The 24,643-nt window shown below is 31.4% G+C and overlaps 2 protein-coding genes across 2 annotated transcripts in view; both read left to right on the plus strand.

Annotated features, from left to right (window-relative positions):
* Nucleotides 1-24,364, plus strand: part of LOC132719015 (uncharacterized) — a gene marked incomplete at its 3' end in the record, with an annotated part of 43,120 nt that extends 18,756 nt beyond the window's left edge. Inside the window, exons 10-11 of the mRNA XM_060702749.1 lie at nucleotides 23,318-23,422; nucleotides 24,200-24,364. Of these exons, the coding sequence (XP_060558732.1) occupies nucleotides 23,318-23,422; nucleotides 24,200-24,364 (270 nt within the window). The remainder of the gene's footprint in view (nucleotides 1-23,317; nucleotides 23,423-24,199) is intronic.
* On the plus strand, nucleotides 16,308-22,560 carry LOC132719016 (uncharacterized). The gene is made up of 5 exons (XM_060702750.1): nucleotides 16,308-16,567; nucleotides 19,685-20,558; nucleotides 21,053-21,184; nucleotides 21,524-21,658; nucleotides 22,169-22,560. The coding sequence occupies exons 2-5, from the start codon at nucleotides 19,694-19,696 to the stop codon at nucleotides 22,558-22,560; spliced, it is 1,524 nt and encodes a 507-aa protein (XP_060558733.1). The 5' UTR covers nucleotides 16,308-16,567; nucleotides 19,685-19,693.
* Nucleotides 24,365-24,643: the final 279 nt, after the last annotated feature.

The following is a 24,643-nucleotide window of genomic DNA, read 5'->3' on the forward strand; positions in this document are numbered from 1 at the left end:
ACTTTGTCATGCTTAAAGGATTTGAAAAATACTTGGCATAAATGTCTGCTACATCAAAAAGACGTGTCGAGTCCAAAAGCCATGTCGCTTTTTCAAAGGTCAAGGTCACACTTTCATTTTAAAGGTTCAAATTTTCACAATTAGAATTAATAGGTACACACATTCTTGTCTGGATTGTAACTTTGTCATGCGGAAAAGTATTTGAAAAAATACTTGGCATAAATGTCTTCTACATCAAGACGACGTGTCGAGTCAAAGACCAATGTCCCTTCCTACAAGGCCAATGTCAAATTTATAATTTGAAGGATGTTACACATTCCTGTCCGGACTGTATCTTGTTGTTCATTGTAGGATTTTTAAATAACTTGGCACAAGCGTCTACCACATCGAGACAATGTGTCGCTGTTAAGGCCTATATCACTACCTAAAATGTCAAGGTCACACTTAGAGGTTGAAAGTACACATTTGTGTCCAAACTTTAGTTTTGTCATGCATGGAAGGATTTTCAAATTAAATGCTACAGAAGTCAAACACATCATGGTGATGTGTTTCATTTAAGACCCATGTCCGTTATAAACAAAGGCCAAGGTCACACTTAAGGTTTGAAGGTTTCATATTTTCACAAGTAAAGTTTAAAGGCACATTTGTGTGCAGGAAAGGATTTTTAAACAACGTAGCATATATGTCTACCACACGAAGTCGACATGTCGAGTTTCTAGACCCATGTCTCTACCTCCAAGGTCATTTTTACAGTTAAAGGGTACTTTCATTCTCTTTTCTTTTTAAAATACCTTTCTGCAATTTTTAAGAAACATTTTCAGGGGCATCCGTCACTTTTGAGTGACAGCTCTTGATTCAAAGTGCAATGTATGTATTGACTCATTTTACACATGATGTTATTAAGGTCAAAAGAAGGTAGTGTTCATGGCCAGGACTGGTGCTCTAATCAAACAACAGTCTGACAGGTTTAAAACTTATCTTCCACAGTTTCAGGTAAGCGATATCTTTAAGATATCCATTTAATGCGTCTGGTTATTCCGTACAACAATTTGTTCTTGTCACAGACTTACCTTAACCCTTTTCTGAATACTGACTCTGGCAGATTTTAAATGATTTTCTAAGCTGCCACATACCTAAACTCAATATTAATTTATTTTTCTGGAACGTCGGGATCTTTTATTTTAATACGTTTTAGTGTCGAGGTTTGCATATTGCTTAAACTGGTGTCAATTGGCAAACGTTTGACAAAAATGTGTTGCTTTCAATTATATTTAATTTACATTAGTCAAAATAAAATCATTTACAGTAAACTTCACTTATAGCGAACACGGTTATAGCGAACTTCCGGTTATAAGGAACAATTTTTTGGCCCGAATTTTGCCCTTCTTTTTTTAATATAAATATTGGGTTATAGCGAACACAGTTATAAGGAATTATCGCTTATAATGAACTCATTTGTCTTTGTCGCAATTGGGTTAAAAAGTACAGAAAATTACACTTTTATAACGAGCCCAAAAATATCGGCTATCCGCATTTTCATCTGTCGTTTTAATTTGCACGGATTAAAACTCGGCCGAATGATTGTTGTATGTACTTCCATACACCTGTGAAAATGAATTTGTATAGCAGTATATAAAGTTTTCTATTTAGGATAGTTTTAGCATGAGTTTTCTTGTCAACAAGATAAAACGGTTATTCTTTTTATTCAAATGTGTTTTTTTTTCTTTAATAGTTTTGCTCGAGTCAAATAATTATGATCATTTATAATCGGTTTTCACCATAATCACTTATGCTTCGCCTTGCTAATCCAAAGTACGCTTGATTAAAATAAAAGAAATCTTTATCTTTCATAATTAATGGTCACCCTTAACATATTATAGAAGATATTCAATATAAAAGGAAGGATAAATCGAAAATCTTGTTTACTCTTAATCATAGAAAGAAAACGAAAAGCACTTGGTTTAGAAACAAAATATGATATTTAATGAGAAATTGAAAAAGAGGGTAAAACATAAACTGAAAAAGCAAAGGATTTTCAAATTCCAAAAACTATACTCTCGGGTTTCGTGTCTAAAAAGGAAATAAATGACTTATTATTCTTAAACAAATGCACTTCAAATGGAGGACGATGGTTAGCAATCAGTTCGTTATATGTAAATCTGTTCGCTATAAAACCTCCTGATACAAGGAACTAATTCGCTATGTGCTTACAAGGACCTCCGCATATAAGGAACAGAATTCGAATGCCCCAAGAGTTTGTTATAAGCAGAGGTTACTGTATTTTTCAGGTTAAAGAGTTTTAGATCATTCTTTCTGGCATCATGTTAAAAAAATAATAGTTTATCTAATTATGTTTATTTTGCAGACCCGTTTGATAACCGGAGAAGATACCCAATCAAGGATGTTAAACATGTTTTTAGAAAATTACGACATACTATGTTTCACTCCTCAAATTCTAGTAAATAATCTAGAGGACAACGTCATAAAAAGCCTGTCACGAAGTGCCGTTGGTAGAAAGGAGTTATAGTATAGAGTTGTTCTTGTACGAATTGTATCGATATTTTGAGAATTACGTAAGTTATATGTAGTATTCAGGCCAACAAGATCTGGTACAATAGACGATAGATAGGATGGAGTGAGACAATTTTTCATTTTGTAAAGTTGAATAAGCTTATGCTTCCTTCTTCTGTCAGAAAGTGATTCCCAATTTACATCATTGTATAAATCAGCTAACGATATCAGCTTTGTTGCACCCGTCACAATACGTGCTGCTTCATTTTGAATTTTGTCTAATTCTTGTTTTTCGTAGGATGTACAATTGTCCCATATTATATCAGCATATTCAATAATAGGACGAATGAAGGATGTATATATGATTTCTAGAGACTTTCGGTCTAGTTTGAATTTAAGTTTACGCATTATGTTTATTCTATTCCATGCCTTTTTTTTATATAATTGATATGGGAATGCCAAGAGCAATCATCAGAAAAAAACACTCCTAGATGTTTGTGATCAGAAACTTGAGGGATTTGTCGGCCATACATGGAGAAAGGTGTGTGATGTGGTTTATTCATTCTTCTTGATATAATCATTGACTCGGATTTAGATGGATTAAAGTTAACTAGCCATTTATCAGCCCAAAGACAAATCTTTTGTATGTCATTCTGCATTGTATCATGTGTTTCAGAAGGTGTTTCAACTATCAGATGGAGACTAGTGTCATCTGCAAAAAGATTGATGTTGGAACCAATATCTTGAACAATATCGTTGATATAAACAAGAAATAGAAGAGGCCCAAGTATTGATCCTTGGGGGACTCCAGATGCAATTGTAACACAGTCCGACATGGTACCAGGAAGAACAACTTGTTGTCTACGATTTGTTAAGTAATCAGAAAGCCATTGGTGTACATTTCCACGAATTCCAGATTCATGAAGTTTCACTAACAAACCTTGGTGCCAAACTTTATCAAATGCTTTACTAATATCAAAAAATACGACCCTCACATCCAGGCCATCATCTAAAGCCTTGCAAAAACGGCACTTCGTGAATGGAATTCCTTACCGATTGAAACCCGTCAGCTACAGTCATTGAATTCTTTCAAAAGCTCTTTGAACGAAGACAAAACTAAAACTCCCCGACACTTCTATTATGGAGATAGACGTTCACAAATTCTTCATACCAGACTTAGAACGAAATGCAGCTCTCTTAATCACCACTTGTTCTTAAAAAATATAGTATCATCTCCTTTATGTAGTTGTGGCCTAATTGAAGACAACCACCACTTCTTCTTTACTTGCAAGAATTATACACAAATAAGAAATGCACTTTTTCAAACTTTGACTCCAATATGCTCCATTGATCTTCGAACCCTTCTATATGGAGATCCGTCAAATGATTATCAAACAAACACATGGATATTAGATGCAGTATTTGAATTGATAAATAGCAGCGGGCGTTTCCACTAGATGTATTTTATACTACCAACATTTAATATACTGCAATATCTCCAATTTGACCTCTGTTCGTTAGTCTGGTCTTTCCAATATTTTTTGTCTTCTTTTGATATATATTTAATATACACATAATATTTTTTCTGGTTAGCTTAAAATAGTTAATTTCTAGACATTTGCTAAATTTGCTTTAAGTGCCAGTCTAAATAAAAAAAACTTATTTTTGTCTGTTTTCTTTTGCTTAGTACTCATCTGAAAATTGTCTTATTAAGTTGCATTCCTAATTTCTTTTTCCTTTTTTTTTCATTGTTTATGTTTAAACTAAATCTTGCAATATTCTTACTTAATAATTTAAATGAAATAGCTATCCTGCCATATATGTTTGTGTAAATATCATTTGTTATCTAGGGAGAGGAACTATATAAGTTTTCTTTCGTTCTAATCCCTTTCAATTTATGTAACAATTATTCACATATAAAATGTAATATATGTAAAATATTGAAATAAATATGTTTAAACTAAAAAGCCTGTCAGAATTTTCCTTGTTGATACTTGACGAATGCCACCATACGAGAGGAGATGGGCCTTACAGTACGCTAATGATAAAATATCTAGTGGAAAAATCCAAAACAAAAAAAGAAATGCCACAGGTTATTTAATAAATTGTCGACGATGTACATTCAACCTCTTAAATACAATGAACTTAAAAATGAAAGTATAAATACATATTTGTTCTTCACGTTATTGAAGATTTTATTGTTGCTTTAGCAATTTCATAACTATGTCTTAACATTTATTTTTTATGCGTAAAAGAATATACATGGTTTGTCTTTTTGTTAACTTTAGGTAGTAGGTCTGACAGCCTCAATTGGTGTCGGCAAATCTCGAACAGATCAGGAATCGGTTGATTACATTCTGAGGGTATGTTCTTGTCTGGACGTGAGAATAATTTCAACGGTAGAAAGAAATTTTAAAGAATTAAAGAAACATGTCAGCATTCCTGATGAAGGTATATATATATATAATTTATGTTTATTTGTTTTCAAACTTCAAGAAATATTCTCTACAGATATTATGCATGAATTTTATTTAAGAAATTAATGAAGGTACATGATAAACCCATAAAGACCAACATGTTGTGGCAGTAATGAAGTATTATTAATGATCCGTTGATGAGATTCATTGCAATGAATGAAACATGGACATTTATTTTTCAGATTAAAGATAAGAATTGATCGTATTTCAAAGACAGTTTATTATCATGCTAAATAAAATCTACATATTATTTTAAGTTTGGAAAGACATAATGTTATCAATGACTTCCCTGTCAGACTTTGTTAGGATAACCTAAAATTTTATTCAAATAATTTAGTGTTACGTTATCAAAGACTATTTCTAAAATGTCATCTTAATCATTGAAATGTTTGATATGAATAAACAATCCTCATAATAATTTCATACTTTACAACTTGTTTTGTAGACGCATTATAGCTAATTTATACCCACAAATTGCCATTTTGATGATTTTATAGAAACAATACAGCTTGTAAAGCAGAAGGATGACCCTTGTAAACATTTTATATTGACTGCAATGGAAGAAACTGAAGATATGTTGCAAGGTATAAATTCTATAAGCAATCGTAGTGTTCTCGGATAAAGCGAGACATATGTACGTATAGTAAAATGCATGTTGTTTGAAAAATAAACGATTTATTTTTGTACATGAATGCTTCCAAAATACTTCATTAAAGAAATCTTTGTATATTTCCTAAATAGCATCACAATATTTTATTTCGGAACATTTTGTTTACTTTACGTACTGTATGCATGAGTTTATTTAACAGAAACGTCCTATGGAACGTCTTTTTCGGGATTTAAGTTAAAGATCGTGCAAACAACACAATGTTTCCTCCTATATATTCAAGGAATTTTTTTGTAACAATTTTTACTTTTACAGCATAGTAAATGATATGTGCAATATAAATGCTGTTATAAAGTTTGAACAGCAAGAAAACGTCTTGTTCAGGGCGCTCTGAATTGTCACTGTAGTCGACGTGATCTTATTGAATTCCTTTACACTTCCGGTGTTTAAATTGTAAAGGTTTTTCTCCAGTCTAACAAAACTTTACTATTTTTGATACGTGTATACTATTAGTTATAAAGATTTTTAACTAGTTACATGGCCCCATATAAACGAAGCTTTGAAAATATAACCCGAACTGCAAGTTGAGGGTTATATTGCAAACAACCATTAAAATATGGCCATATAACATGTCAGGAATATTTATAACGAATTTATAAAAAAAATTAGATTTCTTCACAAATTCACAGCAACCGTATTAAAACTATAGTAAACGTCTCGATTCACCAATGAAAACAGACGTTACAAACGTCAAGTATTATATATTTGACACACAACGAGCATAAAAATATGAACAAACATGTTTTTAATTTTTAGACAATTCATTGATGCAACCTGATATGATTGATCTTTATGGGAACAAGCAGCCACGTGACCGAGAGTTTCAAGAATACATAAATGGACAGTTGAAATGTAATGAGAAGCCTGCCACTTTTGAAGGTGGAGACATGATGTGTCCCAGAGATGTGTGGCATAAAATACTTGAATGTAAGGGGTTTCGAATAAAAATAATGTATAATATATATCTTAACAATGGGAAAGTATTCAAAAACAATTGAAATTTAATTAATTATTTCAATTTTCACATACCGGTTGAAAGAATATTTGCAATTTTATCATTTTAAATAAACGAAAAACAAGGGGTTTTTAGTTTTGAAAAGTGTTTGTTTTTGTTTCTAAAAATGCTTAGCAGGTGAAAAACTGTGAACCTTTAAATAACCCAACATTTTCAACATATTTTCTGATTACCAGTATGTTTTTAAGTCTTTTTTGGCCATAAAGAATGTAGATTCCACCTTTGGATTGTCCCCCCCTTTTCTTACATAACGGATTGTGAAGCCCAATGACATGCTATATCTTTTATGAACATTTAGTCAAATATTAGATCAAAACCAGCAAGGCATCCGTGTCGGGTAAAGGGTTAAACAAATAATTGAATACTGTATTGAGTACTAGTATTTCATAATCTTATTTTCGTGAAATTTTAATCAAATGATGATAACATGAAGACTATGTGACAAGTAAAAGTGGCAGTGTGTGGGCTTATCGTCCATGTCACAGTTAATGGCGGATCTTAGACAAAGTAAAAAGCGATATACAACTAGAGATAAGCCCGCGTTTTTTATTAAGCCCAATAAGTCGCACACGCCGCAATTTTGCCATATTGATCGTTGTAAAACTGGTGTGCTATTAACAATGTCCTTAAGTATATAAATGGTGTTTTTATAATTGTCTGAATACTGAATGTATTTATTTACAATAACGGCATATTAAAATGCTTCGAGTATAATTTCTAAACGATCAGTGATTTCTCTTTGAAACTACGACTTGAAAAAAGTGCAGAGTCAAATAACATACCTCTATAGAACTTAGTTTTAATAATATCGTATTGAAGCTACACACTGTTTAAATACTAAAAGTAAGGAAGTATCCAAAGAACCAATAACTCTAACTTCAATCAAGTTTTAAAATTTACTTTCCCTTTGTCCATAATAAAATCCACAACTGAAACAGATTGGTGAAAAACGTGAATAAGTCTGAAAAAAAACAATTATTCTAGCCTTGCCATATTTCCGTTCATGAAACTTGAAAATGTGCGAAATAATGGCTTTTCCCGTGTAAAAACATCTAAACTATTTTTATTTTTGGATTCCCAAATTTTCGAACAGTTGTAGAGAAAGTGAGGAAAACTGCGCAGGTTCATAGAAATTAAAGAGAATCCCTACATCACTTAGGTTTTTTTTTAATTATGTCCCTTTATAGTATTTTATGTTGTTTGTCCGCAGATTAACTTCAATAAATCTTTACTCTGTGATAGTTACTAGTGAAATGAAGTGCAGAGTAAATAACTTTACATAGATTTATAAAGTACACATGTGTTAAAAAATTTCTTCTCTGAAAGCTTAATCATTTGGCATGTAGAATCACCTTGACTGGAGTTAAAGCTTGTTCTTGCAATGGTGGTTCATATGTGCTTACATAGTCAAACCCATTTAGTTATGTCTATTGTCTAAGAACTTAGATATTTGTCATACAGCATTTGGTAATAGATCTACAGATATTTCAAAAAAATATGCAGCCTTGATAAGATGACAAAACCTATTAGCACAAATATATATGAAAAGGTTATAATTCGTTTTTTCTTAAATCGATCAGATTTACAACTCGGCCCTAGAGGGTTAACAAACTCTTGCTTTCGAGAGATGTCATAAAGTATTTGGCTGAAAAACACAGACTTGAAGGGGAAAACAAAGACAAACTAACCGAGATGGAAAAGGAGCTGTTCAAAAATCTGCAAAGTAGGTGTATCGTTTTATTGTTAAATATAATGATTGATAGTTAGCTATCGTTGTTGTTACGAATTTATCACGAGTATATACAAATATCACTTTTAATTTTGATGCAAAGAATTAAGGAAATGATGCCATTATCTATGATATACAATGATAGTTGGGAAATATAACTGTTCATCTTCAAAATCCTAAAAAGGAATAACTATTGATTTCACCTATTTTAATTGTCAGATGTGCAGAAAACAATTAACGTTAAAGGGAAAAACACCGAAAATCCAAATGTGAGGATTTTGAGCGACACCTTACGTAAGATGCTTGATGACAAGGGGGACGATTCAAGGGCCATGGTTTTTGTGTGAAAGCAAGAGCTACTTGCAGATCTCTTGCTGCATTTTTGGATAGGGATCTCCAGAGTAGTGGAGTAAAAGCGAGTCCATTATATGGAAAGGAAAATCGTGGTGGAGATGACGGTATGACAATTTTAACTTCCTATTATTAATGCAAAGCACTACAGCGGTTGAAATATTATAATTCTTAATTCAGTTTTATAAGTGCGTTAACACGTGGTCAATACATTTGATATCTAACTTGACTTACCAAACCCCTTACTAGTTGATTTTTCATATTAACGGCAATGTGTTTTTTTGTTCCTGATTACATGATTTTCATTATTGTCAACAGGAATGACAGAAAGTCAACAAACAGAGATATTAGACAAGTTTCGCAGTGGATTCTTCAAAGTTCTAGTATAGCACTGTGGGGAAGAGGGGATGAGTTCCCATTTTTAATATTGTTCTTTTTAAGAAATATTCCGGAAAATGAAATAAACAAAAAATTAAAAAGAAAGGTTTAAATAATGACTTGGGCCAATTAAATGGGTATTTCAACGTTTAAAAATTTTTTTCGAAAATTTTTCCAAAGTTTTTGATAAATCAGCAAGTTGTTCTTAAACAAACTAGTGTCGCCCTGTTAAGTCTTTAAGGCATGTATCGGTGATATTTAAACGTTATCTATCGTGTCAAAATAACTAATTCATGCTTCATTCAAAATTTTAATAGACATATATGAGAACTGTTAAACGCATACTTTTAAGTCAGCAAATCATTTGTTTCATCAATAACATTATTATTCAGGTCGTGCTCGTAAGAAAAAAGCGACAACAATCACAATGGGAAGTGATAAAGTAGTAGAGCAAGAAATGATAAATACATACAAAGCTGCAATGATGTATAGGGCCATGAATACTGTCAAACAACTGGATCCAAAATTCATCAATATGAAAGTCGATGCCTTCCAAAGTGAAGAAATGCATAAATACAGATTTAAAGCAGAAGTTGAGAAGTTGAAAAAGGGAAGGAAGTCTGATGAAAATTACGAGATTTTGTGTGGAAGATGTAACACTTTTGCTTGTTATGTCTCAGATGTAAGGCAGCTTGGACATGATCATATCGTAATTGATAAAGATTTCGCTGACAAAATTACAAAAAAAGAACACAAGAAGCCGAAAACATATGACGGCCTACACAAAAAGTACAAGATGTATTGCAAGAACTGCCCAATAGACTGGGGTATAATTGGACAGAGAGATGGCTTAGACTGCATGATCCTAAAAATCATCAATTTCAAGTTTAGGAATTTGCGAACACATGGTGTGAGTACCTACAAGAAATGGATCGATGTACCATACGCTGTTCCTGAAATAAAGTTGGAAGATCTTCCCAGATTGTTAGGACCAGAGGAAGCATAATGTTCTCGTCAGATTTTGTAAATATGTGTATAAATTTAAAAGATTTACTAAAGTTGTCAATTGTTAAGTTACATTTATAATTCATAGTGGTAATATGGAAGTATGAATATATTACACTGGTTATTAACACACTTTGAGTTTCAATAAAAAAATTATATTCTGGAAAATAATGGAAAAGAAAGTTTAGATTAAAAAGTGTAGATAATAATTATGATTTTTTAAATTCATATAACACAGTGATTTTGGAAGCAGTTTATTTATTTATATTGTTTTTTAAAACGGCACAAAATTAGGAAAAATATATCAATTCTGAGTGCATTGTTGTAGAATAATGCACGGTTTGAGATCAAATGCGTAGTAATATAATCACGAAGGCCGATATGCCTGAGTGATTAATTACAAAGCATTTGAACGAAAAACGTGCATTATTATACAATAGTGCAAGAAGAATGAATATCTATTTCCATTCTAACACGTCAAGAAAAAATATAATTATTATTATAAAGTTTGACTTTATGTTTGGTGGTTAAATTTGTACTCGCCTCAGAGTTTCCCATAGAAACGTTCTTTTCAGGCTGTTCAAGTGGTTTGAAAAAAAAACTGTCGTTAAATCGACCGTGTGTAGAAACATTTTGAGAATAAAGAATTTTGAAAATGTTGATAAAAGTTTGTTTGTTTATATTATTTCACTCTGTATTTTTTCAAGCGAAATATAAATTATTACAAGTGAAATAAATGTAAAATTTAACTCATTTGCGACATTAAAATAGCGTACTTGATTTGATTTTTTTGCACGTGCTGTTTGGCGCTACATTGTGATGTCACGTAAACACATTAAACGTCTGTACAGCATTAACGACTGAATTAAAGATATTGGTGTTTGGATTCATTCTCTTAGTTAGGCCATTTTCTTTCATAAAAAAATTCGACACAAAATTGTTGTTTTTTTATCAGATATTTAAACAAAATGGTGCCCTCAATGTGAAAATATACAGGGAGATAATAAAAACGGCGAGTGCATTGTTGTAGAATAATGCACGATTCCGGTCTTCTTTGTCTATATAGGAAAATTTCCAATAGTGTCAGAATGTTGTGTTTGCATTAAGTATTTGTATATTGAAACATACATCTGGACATGTTGTATAAGTATTTATTTGTTTACCAATATATTCCAGGCTTTTGTTAATTGCGTTTTTTTTTCTTTGGTTTCTGCTTTTTTCTCACATTTACTGTTAGATATTTCGACATATTTGTTACTGTTTTGCATGCACAATCGAAACATCAATGCGATCAAATTTGTTGCACAAGAAACTGTTTATGGTCGTTTGTCTGCATAAATCTTTCAAATATTAGATGAATTATTTATCTATTTTTTTGAAGAAAAAAAAATGTATTCCATTCCTTAAGAAAAAGTCAAACGTTTTGAAACTTTGATGAAGTAAAACGCTATATCTTATTTCTGCTTGTTGTTGAATTAATTTGTAAGATCAAGAATGTAAAAGAGACAAACAAATCATAGTAATGCAAACTGTATTTTGCATTCATGTATAAATATATCATATCAGCCAAAAGAACAAGAAGACATTTTATCACATAAACCGCAGCACAGGAGTGTAATAAAGCCATTTAATAAAAACATTACATTAGTTTAATACCTAATTATGTTACTATATATAGTAACAAAATCTAGGGTATTTCAGGGCCATTATGGTAAGATCTAGGTCATTATACAATTTCGGCCGCCTTGCTACTCGGTATTTTTTTTCCGTAATTGGCGAGTGAATGAGCGCACGTGCAGAATGACGTAATCAACTCTCATTGACTTTCAAGATGGCTGCTGACGTTCAATGAACAGTTACTGTAGTCACTTGCACACATTTTTTTTTAATTTTAAATAACATAATTAATCACAATCAGCAAAGCTTATCATTGACGATTTAGAAACTCAAGACAATACATGACCCTCAGAAATTCCAAAAATGATTTTAGATTGACTGTATGGATAAGGCCGGATCGTTCGCATTTAGATTATAGGCACTTGGTTTCGGGATAAAAAGCCTTTTGGAGGGTTTGTGGAACTCAAATTTGATTGAATGTAACGATTTTTTTAACGTAGATGTCTCGATTCTAAATTCGTCAGTTTTTCGATATTACCAAAAAAGTGTTCCCTTCAAAAGGCTTTTTATCCCGAAACCAAGTGTCTTCAGTATGATTTAGACCTAGACATTCTCAAAACCGTTCTTGAAGGCACACAACTTCATAAAAAAACTGGCACTAGACCTAAATGTCATTCTCACAAAAATGTAAAGAGTAGGATTCTGTATTTATCGATAAAAACAACAATAAAACAACATTTATTTTGTGTTGTCTTGTTTTAAAAGTTGATCGGACAGTATGACAGATATTTGTTTACATTGACAACCGTCCGTTTCTTAGAAAGGGCGACAACCAAGATTAGCGGCGATGTCTAAGCGCCGTATTTCTGACATAGGTATTAAAGACGTTAATACTTGGTTGCTGCTCGCCATTATGTGATAATGGCCCTCGAGTTCATAATGGTCTTCAGACATACGGCCCTCATGCCATTATGCACATCTTCGGGCCATTATCGCATATTGGCGAGCAGCACCTCTAAGTAATAACACTTTGACGTGACGTTATTTGCGCTATATATAAACATAGTGTTAAAGCGCGGTAATGTTAACATTACATTATAGGTGCGTCAATGAAAATTACTCTTTTTAACAGCTTACCGTTCTTATTTTATTTATGTGATAAATAGAATATTATATTCGTGTGGGTTTAATACTAATTTTATCGAATTCGTTTAATAAAACAATATTATGCTCGCCTGAAGCTCGCATAATATGATTTTCTCGTTCAATAAATTTAGTATTAAACCTACACTCATTCAATATCCTTAATATCACTTATTCTAATGTACACACGCGTACATATTTATTTTCTTTGTTTGCGGCGCACAAACACAGTATAGGTTATATGGCGCCGAAACAGACAAGATGTTTGTGGCTAACCTCGGATGTTACAAACATCAAAGCAACATTAGGGATCAAAACCTACGCACTTGCTGGAGCTAAGAGAAGCGTCGACTAAAGTGATTCGAACAATTTTGTCACCTCGTACGTTAAGGCAGGGATAAACGGTGGCTTTAACTCTTATGCCTCGGCCAATATAGACACCATCTCGTCGAAATGTCAAAACTCCTGTAGATATTGATTTTCTAGGACTGTAACAGTCATAAGGAAAGTATTTGAGAACCGAGTATTTAATTCAAACCGTTTTTTAATGATATCAGCAGTTGTCAGCAAATTATAATTTTACGTGTACATGTCTTAATATGTTCATAACATTACCACAAAAAGACGACAACGGTTAAAATTATGGCAATAGTGTTCGCTAATATTAGAAGAATATGACCTGAATGAGATCATTGTTTCTAATTATTTGCAAAGTGGTATTATAACCTCGAAGAAGATGTATTCGACTGTAATCCTTTCATTTACATCTGTAACACAATGATAAAATTGCAAGCAATTATATTATAATAGTCATTTACTTTAAAAGAAAAATAGGGATAATTGTCTTCCGAAAATAAATATGATACAAGAGACTGTATTCTAGTGTTTGATTAAGAAATTAATATATATCAATTTTAAGTGTTTTTTTTAAAGTTATGTACGGTTAAAGTTCCTAATAGGCCTCAATGATTTATTACAAAGCATTGTTATTATATATCTTTTTCCATTCTAAGACGCTAAGTTAAATACAAAAGAGATTTGGCAGTTTTTTCTCTATTTATAGAACTTTTGAAATTTGTTTTCAGTAATATATATGTCTCTGATTTGATTAAGCAGTGTTTCTATAAAAACAGGACAGTTGTCATGTCCTAAACAAAGAGTGAAAACTTCTGAAAACTTAATGCATAATTTGTAAAGGTCCAATATATCAAACAAGGTCACAATGTGAATATTATTAACATTTAACTTGTATTATGTGGTGAAAAACTAGTTAATGTTTCCATTGCAACACTGATTCTATTGAAACATTTACATTCATAAATGTGCAAAAAGATGTAAAAGCTACCCTTGTACTGAGAACTTACAATATATTCATTTGATTTGAGGTGTAAGTTTAGATGGCAATTTTGTGCCAATTCGGTAATATCGGTTTTTTGAAGTGTCAAAATTGTTAAGTTACAATAAAATTGTTTGGTTTATGAATTCATTACATGTTTGAATTCAATCACCTACAAAATCTGGAAGGAAAACAATTGGTGTATTTGAAAATGAAAACTTGCAGTATTGTGATAACGAAATATGTTTAAAACTAGGAAAAATCGCTTTATTCAGATTAGTTCGTTGCTGTTAACCAAATGTATAAAATAATCGAACAATGTGTTCTTAATTCTGTTTAAGCATACAAATATGAACATTTACTTGAATTTTAATGAATTTCTGACACAGGGCAAATTTTCATCCTTAGTGAAATAGAGAAAAATAGAATCCCTAAAGAAAGCCCAACACAGCAAAATTGTAAAATGTTGCAGGCTCGGTTTGATTGAGCCTGTTCATGGACGGTACTGGAAAGTGCAAGTTACCGTCCACGTCCCCCAGCACCGGCTTAAGCAGAATTCAACATTTAAACACTAAACAATGGTGAAATTTTGAATTAAGAGACGTCCGCAGATGTGTTCATATGGCGATTATCATAGAACCTTTAATGTGCCACAGTTGTGCCATTCCATGAAAAGCGGCATATGGTCCCCAAATAATAATATGCGTGTGCCCTAAACGAGATAACAATGGACGGAACTAAATAAAATGGAATTTTGAAAGGCGATCTTAGATTATGTAGACTGCATATCACAGATAAGACGTCAAAAGACAAATTTAAAAAGCAGGCAACATATCCTAAGGGTGATTATATAGTATTCAAGTAGGAATACTGGAATCATCCAAGTTGAAAAAGGTCAAATACAAGAAACTAAAATACCATCTTAAATGTATACACAACAATAATGTCGTGTTGAACGATCTTCAAGGATTGAAAATATAACATCATTGATTAAATGTGTTGGGAGACTTTTTACAGCCGCCACACGGCACAAATAACACGGATGTGACAATGAAATAGAGAAAAATAGAATCCCTAAAGAAAGCCCAACACAGCAAAATTGTAGAAGTGTTGCAGGCTCGGTTTTATTGAGCCTGTTCATGGACGGTACTGGAAAGTGCAAGTTACCGTCAACGCCCCCTAGCACCGGCTTAAGCAGAATTCAACATTTAAACACTAAACAATGGTAAAATTTTGAATTTAGAGACATCCGCAGATGTGTTCATATGGCGATTATCATGGAACCTTCCATGTGACACGTACAGTTGTGCCATTCCATGAAAAACGGCATATGGTCCCCAAATAATAATATGCGTGTGCCCTAAACGATAAACAATGGGCGGAACTCAATAAAATGGAATTTTGAAAGGGGATCTGAGGTTATGTAGCCTGCATATCACAGATAAGACGTCAAAAGACAAATTTAAAAAGCAGGCAACATATCCTAAGGTTGATTATATACAATATTCAAGTAGGAATACTGGAACCACCCAAGTTGAAAAAGGCCAAATACAAGAAACTAAAATACCATCTTAAATGTATACACAATAACTCAGTCCTTTATCAGAAAAGTTATTCTGTTGATATCTTGCTTCATTTCAAATATCTTCGGTCAAATATCTTGTGTGGAAAGAAACTTAACACACTAGAGGTTGCATTTGCAGCCCAAATATGCTGGAAAATTGTTTGAATGGTTGTTTCGTTTTTTTCTAGCTCAAGAAATTGTCATACTGCTGAATAAGTTATAAAAATTATTCTTCCGTTATTTTCCATAATTATAATGTACTCCAAACTATATACAAATAGTTTACAAGATATTGCTTAATTTATCATTCAGCAGAAATAATTTATTAAGTAACTACATCTTCTTGCAATATACCTTACAATTGTTTTTCAGAATATGTCTCAAGCTTTGTAAAATTAATATGGCTTATTTTATTAATGCACAAAGTATGTATCCCATTCAAAAATAAACAATAGACACAGCTCCGTGTGTGATCAACGTTAATCAATACCTGTATTATAACTGTCAACAAATCTTCACGAGCATTGATCATGTTTAGGAGCATAAAATGTTAAAAAATATTACGTTGCATAATTAAGATATAATGCAATACGGACTTCCGTGTTTAGCCTAAAATGTTATTTCATGATCTTTATTCAAGTATATTTTCCTTAAATTAATGTACAGATAAGAGAGCACGGCATATTTGAACATTTTAACACGATAACTATACTTCATATATTAAATGCACTGACATGTTGAAATCATTATAAGGAATATATTTCAGCAATTTAGGTAAGTTTTGAAACTTTTATATACGAAATATATTTTAATTTTGTATTCATTTTATTTTGTAAAAGCCTGTATATTGGAATAAGAAATAAAACAAACATGTTTAAGCACGCACTATATCATTCGGAGTGTTTCATCTGACTTCATTAGAAATAACTGTTTAATATATGAATAAATCTACATAATTTCTTTTTTATATATTAATCAAAACTGTTTGTTTAATGGCTATAATGATGTTTTCTCATTTTCATCTCATTGTCTTAAATATTTTATATTTATGTACATATAGTTGACTTATATTTATCAAAACTTCATTGAAGGCAAATTCATTGCTTAAACTACATGTTAAATGTATTTTTCGGCGGTTATCCCTTACTAGATTCAGATGGGATATTTTGATATAATGAAAACATGTTGTTAATGTACTAGTTGACTATAACCTTATAATGTTAACAGACGTGACAGATGTTTAATCTTAAATCAAATGTCCCGAAAACTTTACAACAGCAAGGTAGACACGCACACTTACTGAACTGACAAGGGCAAGGATAGATAAAAGTTCGATGATAATAAAGATAGCAAACAATTATATCGATGTTAATATTATCGTGTGCATTTAAGTTTGTTTTCACTTGCACGGATTATCTCTATTTTAGAGGGTTTTTTACGGTATTTCGTTCCTCCTACTCAAATATATCCTGTTTGACAAGAGAAATTTAAAACAAAATCGTATTTGACCATTTCGCGTTCATATAAATTAAAAGGATATGTAACAAGTTTACAGCTTTTTACGGCTGCGAATCCCTTTACATTGAATAGGAGAAAATATGAAAATTTTATCATTTATCCCAAACATGTGTCAATTTAAACCAACTATTGTACATGTAATGGAAGGAACATTGTATGTAATGAGGAAATATATTTTTAAGGCATACTGTGTTAACAAGAATTATCTTTAAAAAGAGTCTTAGCCCTGGTAAACCTAGTTTAAATATTCTGCGTCATTTCTAATTCAGTTTTGCGTTAGTTCTAAGCCCGAATAGATTGTCATTTATTATATACTTAGGACAAATAAAAAATTTGGCTTTATCATACATTTTATTTGCTTACACTATTTCAGAAGTAAGTTCAGTTATATCATAAAGTAAACAATCAAGAATTGTAATCTACAGCAATCCATCTTTAAGTTGTTGTTCCTGGTTCTCATTTTTATTATGAACTTTTACAACTTTGATGGTGTTATTACCAGATATTTCTTAATGGACAACTTTATATGTGTAACATTTATATGAACATGAATTATATACAATGAATAACCAAATGCACACAAAAAATTTCTTTTTACCTTAACGTAACAAATCAATCAAAGCATTTGATTCGATATATTTACATTTTGCATGATGAACATCATTTACACAATTTATTTTAGGATTGGACAGAAAGCTATGGAAGCTTATGAGTGTCATCTTCAAGTTAAACAGTTTACATATAATATGCAGCTCATGGTATTATCATTTATAATGTTCGTTGAACATACATGAAAGGCATTTACAAACAAGTGAGTTATTCTGCAAAAAACAGGTACTAGATCAAACGGCCAAAAACAAGAAATGAAAAAGAAAATCAAAGCATTTAAACCAAACATATTATCTAATATCAGATAACCTTTTCTAAAACCGAATTGGTACATATCTATAAAACCAAAATCTATTGTATTTTTCGGTAAACGAAAACTTAGTATTGAGGTAAACATTTTCATAAAGCCCTCATTTTTAGGCTGGCGATTTGTTTTCAAAATTGCTTGACCATATATATTTTAATCATCTTCTCTGTCTTTCGTTATCAAGACAACCTATCAGAAACCTATGATCATACTTGTCAGCATACGCATTTGCAAATAGGCCCAAAAGGATTTTTTAAAGCAAAAATCTTTGCTAAGATACGCCGTGAAAGTAGCAAGCGTGTTTACGTCTCACACGTTGTAAGAATCGTAATTCTGTTGGGCAAAATTTGAAGTTATTGCTCTTTGTTAATTTTTACACTGATTTTAAAATCTTTTTCGGAACATATTTTTGAAAAAAATAAGATGTATCAACAAGAAACTTTGAAGATAGGTAGATTACAATTAGTGAAAGTGCTGTGCATAAGTCCCGTTACACTGTCTTGCCTTCTCTTGAGTTATTGCCTTTTTATCACTTTTACACTTTATAACTACAAGCTATATCAACAAGAAGTAGTTTATCTGTGTCCAAATACTGTTCGAGAAGCACAACCCGCTTCATAGTTTCGTAGTTTCGTTTCATAGTTTCGTAGTTTCATCCGTTTCATAGTTTCGACTATTGTTTCGTTCTGTTTACTTCATATAAATCACCTATATTTAAAACAATAAAATTCCAATTTTCTTGTAGTAATTGTTTATCATTTTGTGTAGTACATAATTCAGTATTTAGGCCCTGAATCATCCCTATGTATATATATATATACATTCAAATACCGTTATAAACTACTTATGGTCAGTTTTAAAACCCAGGCATTTCCACATGATTTTCTTTTCAATATTATCTTTCTGTGCTTAAAGTTAATTTCAAAGTGTTTAAAGTGAAAGTATCTAGGGAATCTGATCTGATTTCTTGAAAACCTATAAAAAATGTTTATCAAGGTACTAAATGCTAGTATACTTTGTTTTGAAACTTATTCACATACCGAAAGAGTTTCCTTTTGCTGCACAGATTTTAAACTAAACCTGTCACTGTTATCTGTTTGTAATGTCTGCGAACAGTCTTGGGTAAAAGGAGGCCCGTTACAAAACATTAACAATTGTTTCAGTCTGGTGAAAACGATACAAGTCATTGAGTATAAATAATAGCATAAATAATAGAAATACATCTCCTTAATCGCTTGTTGGTTTTGATAATAATTATATCTGGGTTATCAATGTTTTTATACATCGTTTAAACTTATAATACCAAAATGTTTAGCTAAAAATAAAATTGTCATGATCTTTACAACGCAAGTGATACAAGAATTACATTCTGAAATGAAAATTTTCCGGGAAACACCTTTAAAATAAATGAATACTCTTGACATGTATAAGAATATGTATACCTTTTATATTCTCAGGTGATTAAAATGGCAACAATAGACAACGAGAGACATATTCGCTACATGCTTCTTCTTCATGAAGGAGGAATTCTTGTGCTAAGGGAAATTCTTAGAATTGAAACAACCAAAGCAGGTAAGCCCCTTGGCAATATACTGAGTGCTAATGAAGCTGTCTTGAAGCGGAAGATGGACAAGCAAACGTATTCAAATGTGTTTGGTTCCGGCGGAAATCAAGATATTGATACGTGGGACATATCACTTTTAGCGACAATGATTCTTCATCTCTTTGAAAACAGTGTCCCAGGTGACATTAAGAAGTGTATCAGAGACCTCAAGGACTTGAGAAACAATGTTGCTCATTCACCATCTCTGTCCTTAAGTTCAGAAGAATATGAAAACAACAGAAAAAACCTTGCCGCTATTCTTATGAAAATGTGCGTTGGTGTAGATCGGATGGTTTATGACAAATGCCAAAACCTTATAAAAGATGTCGCAGTTGGGCCTATAGATATACGTTCAGCTTTGGAAAGAGTAGAAGAGTTAAAAAAATGTGACAAAGTCATACATACTTTGCTTGAATCTTATTTTCAAAAAATGGAAGAGGTTTCAATCAAAGTTGATGCCGTTTCAAATGAAATGGAAGGCAATTCGATTAAAATGGCAGACATTTCAAGTAAAGTTGAGGTCATTTCTGCTGAAATGAATGATGTTTCAACTAAAGTTGAAGATGTTACCGCTAAGGTGGACGATGTCGCAACTAAGATGAACGATGTCTCAACTATACATGCTATAGTGGAAGGCAATTCAGCTACATTGCAAAGAATTTTCAGTACAGTAGAAGAGTTGAAAGACGTTGCTAAAGAGGTATCTTCAGTAGCAAATGAAGCGATAGGTAAATCTTTCATAAAGCAATGAATATGCTTTGCTTAGAAAACAAACCAAGATATAGTCATGGGGAGATTGTAGTAGGGTTATTTTATCACCACACATTATGTCTTAATTAACGTGCAGGTGTTATAAATTATATTTGCGAAGACATTTGATATTCAATGATTACTTAAGATTGCTTGCATTATGCGTCTAAGCATAAATAACTTTATTACTCAGTAGACACATTCACAAATTTATTTTAACCCAGTCAGAAATGTTTCGCAAGTACCGTAATACTACTTCTGTATCGGAATCACTTTGTTTTAAAGCAGTTTGTTTGAATTTTTTTTAGAAAAATGGATTTTTCCCTTATTAGGCTAAAATTTTGTAAGTGAATAAAATTCAAGTCAAATAGAGCCTGAAACATTTTGAATTTTTCCAAGCCCTAAAGAGTATTTTTTGTCTTTTTTCAATCATAATTATTTCCTTAGAATGTACATGTAAGATGAATGTTAGTTTCAGAGATGTTTTCCGAAATGTCATCAGATGTTGAAGCCAATTTGCGGAAATATCGTCATGAATTTGAAAAGCGTATCAAGGACCCGTCTATCGTATATCATCTTGCAGCACAGTCTGTCATATCTAAAGGTGCGACTATAATACTTTTTCAAATCTTAACATTTAAAAGATATTGTTAGAAACTGTCCTAAGGTTTATTTCATACGTTTTTTTAATTCATTTTATGACAGATTTTTTTCTTTATACACGCCGTTAATCTTTTGTTACCGATTTTGTTCATTTTTTGTGTTAATTGTGAAAAGATGTTTCGTCAAAAAAGAGATTAGAAGAAGGTCAAATAAGGTAAATTAAAGTGGTAATTTCCTTTACTATCTGTTGTTTAAATGTGGTTATTTTGTTATGGTTTAGATGAGAGCACAGTAATTACCGCGATATATTTTATTTGTTTTATCTTATTTCTGTTTTAAGAGATTTCTTCGAGGATAACTGATCTGTATATTGTTGGAGAGACAATAAAGGCATCTAAAGAGTTGATTGACGCAGTTATGAATTCAAAAGAACCTGGGAAATGGCAATCATTTGTAGAGTCCATTGAAAGAGCAGGTAGAATTTTTTCTTGATTTGAAAAAATAATGCTGCGTTAAAGACAAAGGCGTGGAAGAAAATGATATTTTGGTATTTTATACATTAGTTTAATATGAAATTGAGATGCATTATGTTCACAATTAACATTTTAAAATACTGATATCTGCGATACAGTCTGTACCTTTTTCTTTATATATCTATTTATCTTTTTTATATAAACTATTTATATATTATTATTATTAATATTTTACGTTTTAGACATCGCTATTGGTTAACACAGTATAAATTGGTATTCCTTAAAACAAACTAGAATATTTTTTTATTTAGAAAAGGACCAAATTTTGACTAATTATATGGTTTAAGCTTCCTAAACATAGTTTTTGCATATGTTTTCATTCAAATTATAGATATGTAGTAAGAATAACCTACATTCCTAATAACTTTTCCAATAAAAGTATTTTATCTAAATGAAAGATGAACATAGTGTATCAGAAAATTACAAAATAGACCTTACTATACCAATTACAGATTATCCGTATTTGAAGCAGCTGTTGTTATCACCAACCGCCTATGACCAATTTTCGTCTACTCATGCCCAGAGAAACATATGTTTGTTTAGCTCACGTCTTGTAAACTCGATAAGTGCGGTGGAATTATTGCCAGAGTTTATAAAAAGAGGTGTATTAAATCATATAGATTCAGAAGTTACCATAAGAACGGACAGAACTAAAGGCAACACATATGCTGCAATGATTCTCCTAGATAAAATGCAATGTAGAAAGTCACCTCAAGAATGGTATTATGAGTTTTTAGATTTACTGATGGAGATGAACTTCCAGCATATATTGAACGAACTTGAACCGGACTTTATTGAAAATCCTTCAGCATTTATGCCCAACCTAGGTAATAATCATTCATAGTGCGCGCCTCGCAATTCAGAAAACAATTTGTTTTTTATCTAAGTATCATAATATAGTGTAAATACTAGAAAACGACGAAATATAAAATACTAGGAAATGGCATAATTGGGTTTTCTGTCTATTATCTGACAATATTTACCCTTATAACATTGAAATATTCTGGTAATCTTTACACAGTTGTTCATATGAAATTCTTATTACACGAATGCACAAACTATATAGTATTGCATACATAGATTTTGAACAAGCACTACGATAATGCGTTAGTTATGATAATAAATGGAAATTGCAAATTTTAATTTTGGAACGCAATATTGTTAGCGTTGTTTGTCTATTACCATGTTTGCTTTTCTGTCTGTAATCAGATCAAGGAAGCCATGTACAACTGTAATGAAAAGTGATAAGCTACGACATTATTGTATATTAAACTTGTGACTTTTTCAAGATCATGGCAAAAGTCATTATATTTAATGAGCAACACACATATCGTATTATGATATGTTTATCCTATTATTTTTATCTGTTATCATATCTTCCATGAAGCATTCATTAATGAAGACCAGAAAGTCGAACATGTGTTATCTCTAGGATGGAATTAAGTCACATAATGATATATATTATAATATCACAAATAAAGAAACACTACATTTGTGTTTTTTTTAAATATCATATGTAACTATTATGTTTAAAATACCAAAAAGAAAAATTATCAGATTCAAATGAAATTTCACAGAGATGTGTGTCAAATGTTTTATAGATACAATCATATCAAATAAAAAAGAAGAAACTATGGTCAGTCAAAGAAAGGAATTTGAAGAAGAACAAGGCGCATACGGGTCATTACATGAACATTTTGTTGAAGGTAAATATAATTTAATTATTTATTGAACAAATTGCAAAATGTTAATCATGATTTGTTTATCATAAATCGTTGACAGTTAAACATATTTGGACAAAATATTAGACTTAACATATACATAATATAAATAGAATGCGAATTTTCATTTTCAAGATACATATTACAATAACATCGTAAATAAATATTAAATAATGTTTTACAAATCTAAACGTATACATAAAAACTGTCATTTTGGTAAATATAAGAAGTTACTAAATATTAAGAAAATACTCTCCTGAATAATCTAGTTTAACATATCCTATCTTTGGCATAGTTTATGTTTCTGCATATAAGGTTACACAGCGATCTATAAATATAAAAAAGTCATTAATGTAATTATTTAATGAAGAAGATATTTAACCTTTTTAATTGATTATCAGCATATTATGAGACGTTATTGAATTTGAATGAAAGCGCATGGTATTATGAAATAGCATACACTTGACGTTTTTTATCTTCTCATATTTTTAAAGTAATATTTCAGCATATTACTTTCAAAAAATAATTTTACTGGTGATAAGTGAGCAGAATATTTATATAATTTTCCAATAACAACTGCATTTGTGTATTGCTACATTTGTTAAGTTATATGTGATCAGAGATGGCACAGTGTCGTATCATATTCCGCTTATACAATTTTCCTGAAAACAATGTATTGACTTCACTACAACAATTCTGTCAGAGACATTGCATATTAATTTTTATGTATTTACTTATTACCATAAATTATATTATTCTTAGACAGAGGTGAGGGTTACGAGGATACAAATGACTTAGGAGCACCTTCATTACCCACAATGAGGCAGGACTCACCCTTGACATCCACCGAGTATCATATTGACAGCTTACAGACGAATTTAAAGGAGCTCAATATAAAACCTGACATGACAAAATCTCTTTCAATTGGTAAAAATATGCTGTCTTTATTGTAGTTGTTGGGTACTGTAGGCGACAGAATATTATGGCAATATCGCCTTCCACAAAGCGTGCATTTTGCCATCAGATGTTTATCCTTTTTTAATTGATTGGTACGATTATTGTAATATTTATCAGTATATTATCCCCTTTATGCATACAATAAGAAAACTTATGCAAATAATGAATATTCTCATTATATCTTGACTTCATAAGGTTGTTTCACACACAATGACAGCAACTGCAAAGGAATTCTCAACTTTATTTTTT

This window comes from Ruditapes philippinarum, unplaced genomic scaffold (assembly GCF_026571515.1).
Source record: "Ruditapes philippinarum isolate M1 unplaced genomic scaffold, ASM2657151v2 ctg9813_1_1_1_1, whole genome shotgun sequence".
NCBI classification, from domain to species: Eukaryota; Metazoa; Mollusca; class Bivalvia; order Venerida; family Veneridae; genus Ruditapes; species Ruditapes philippinarum.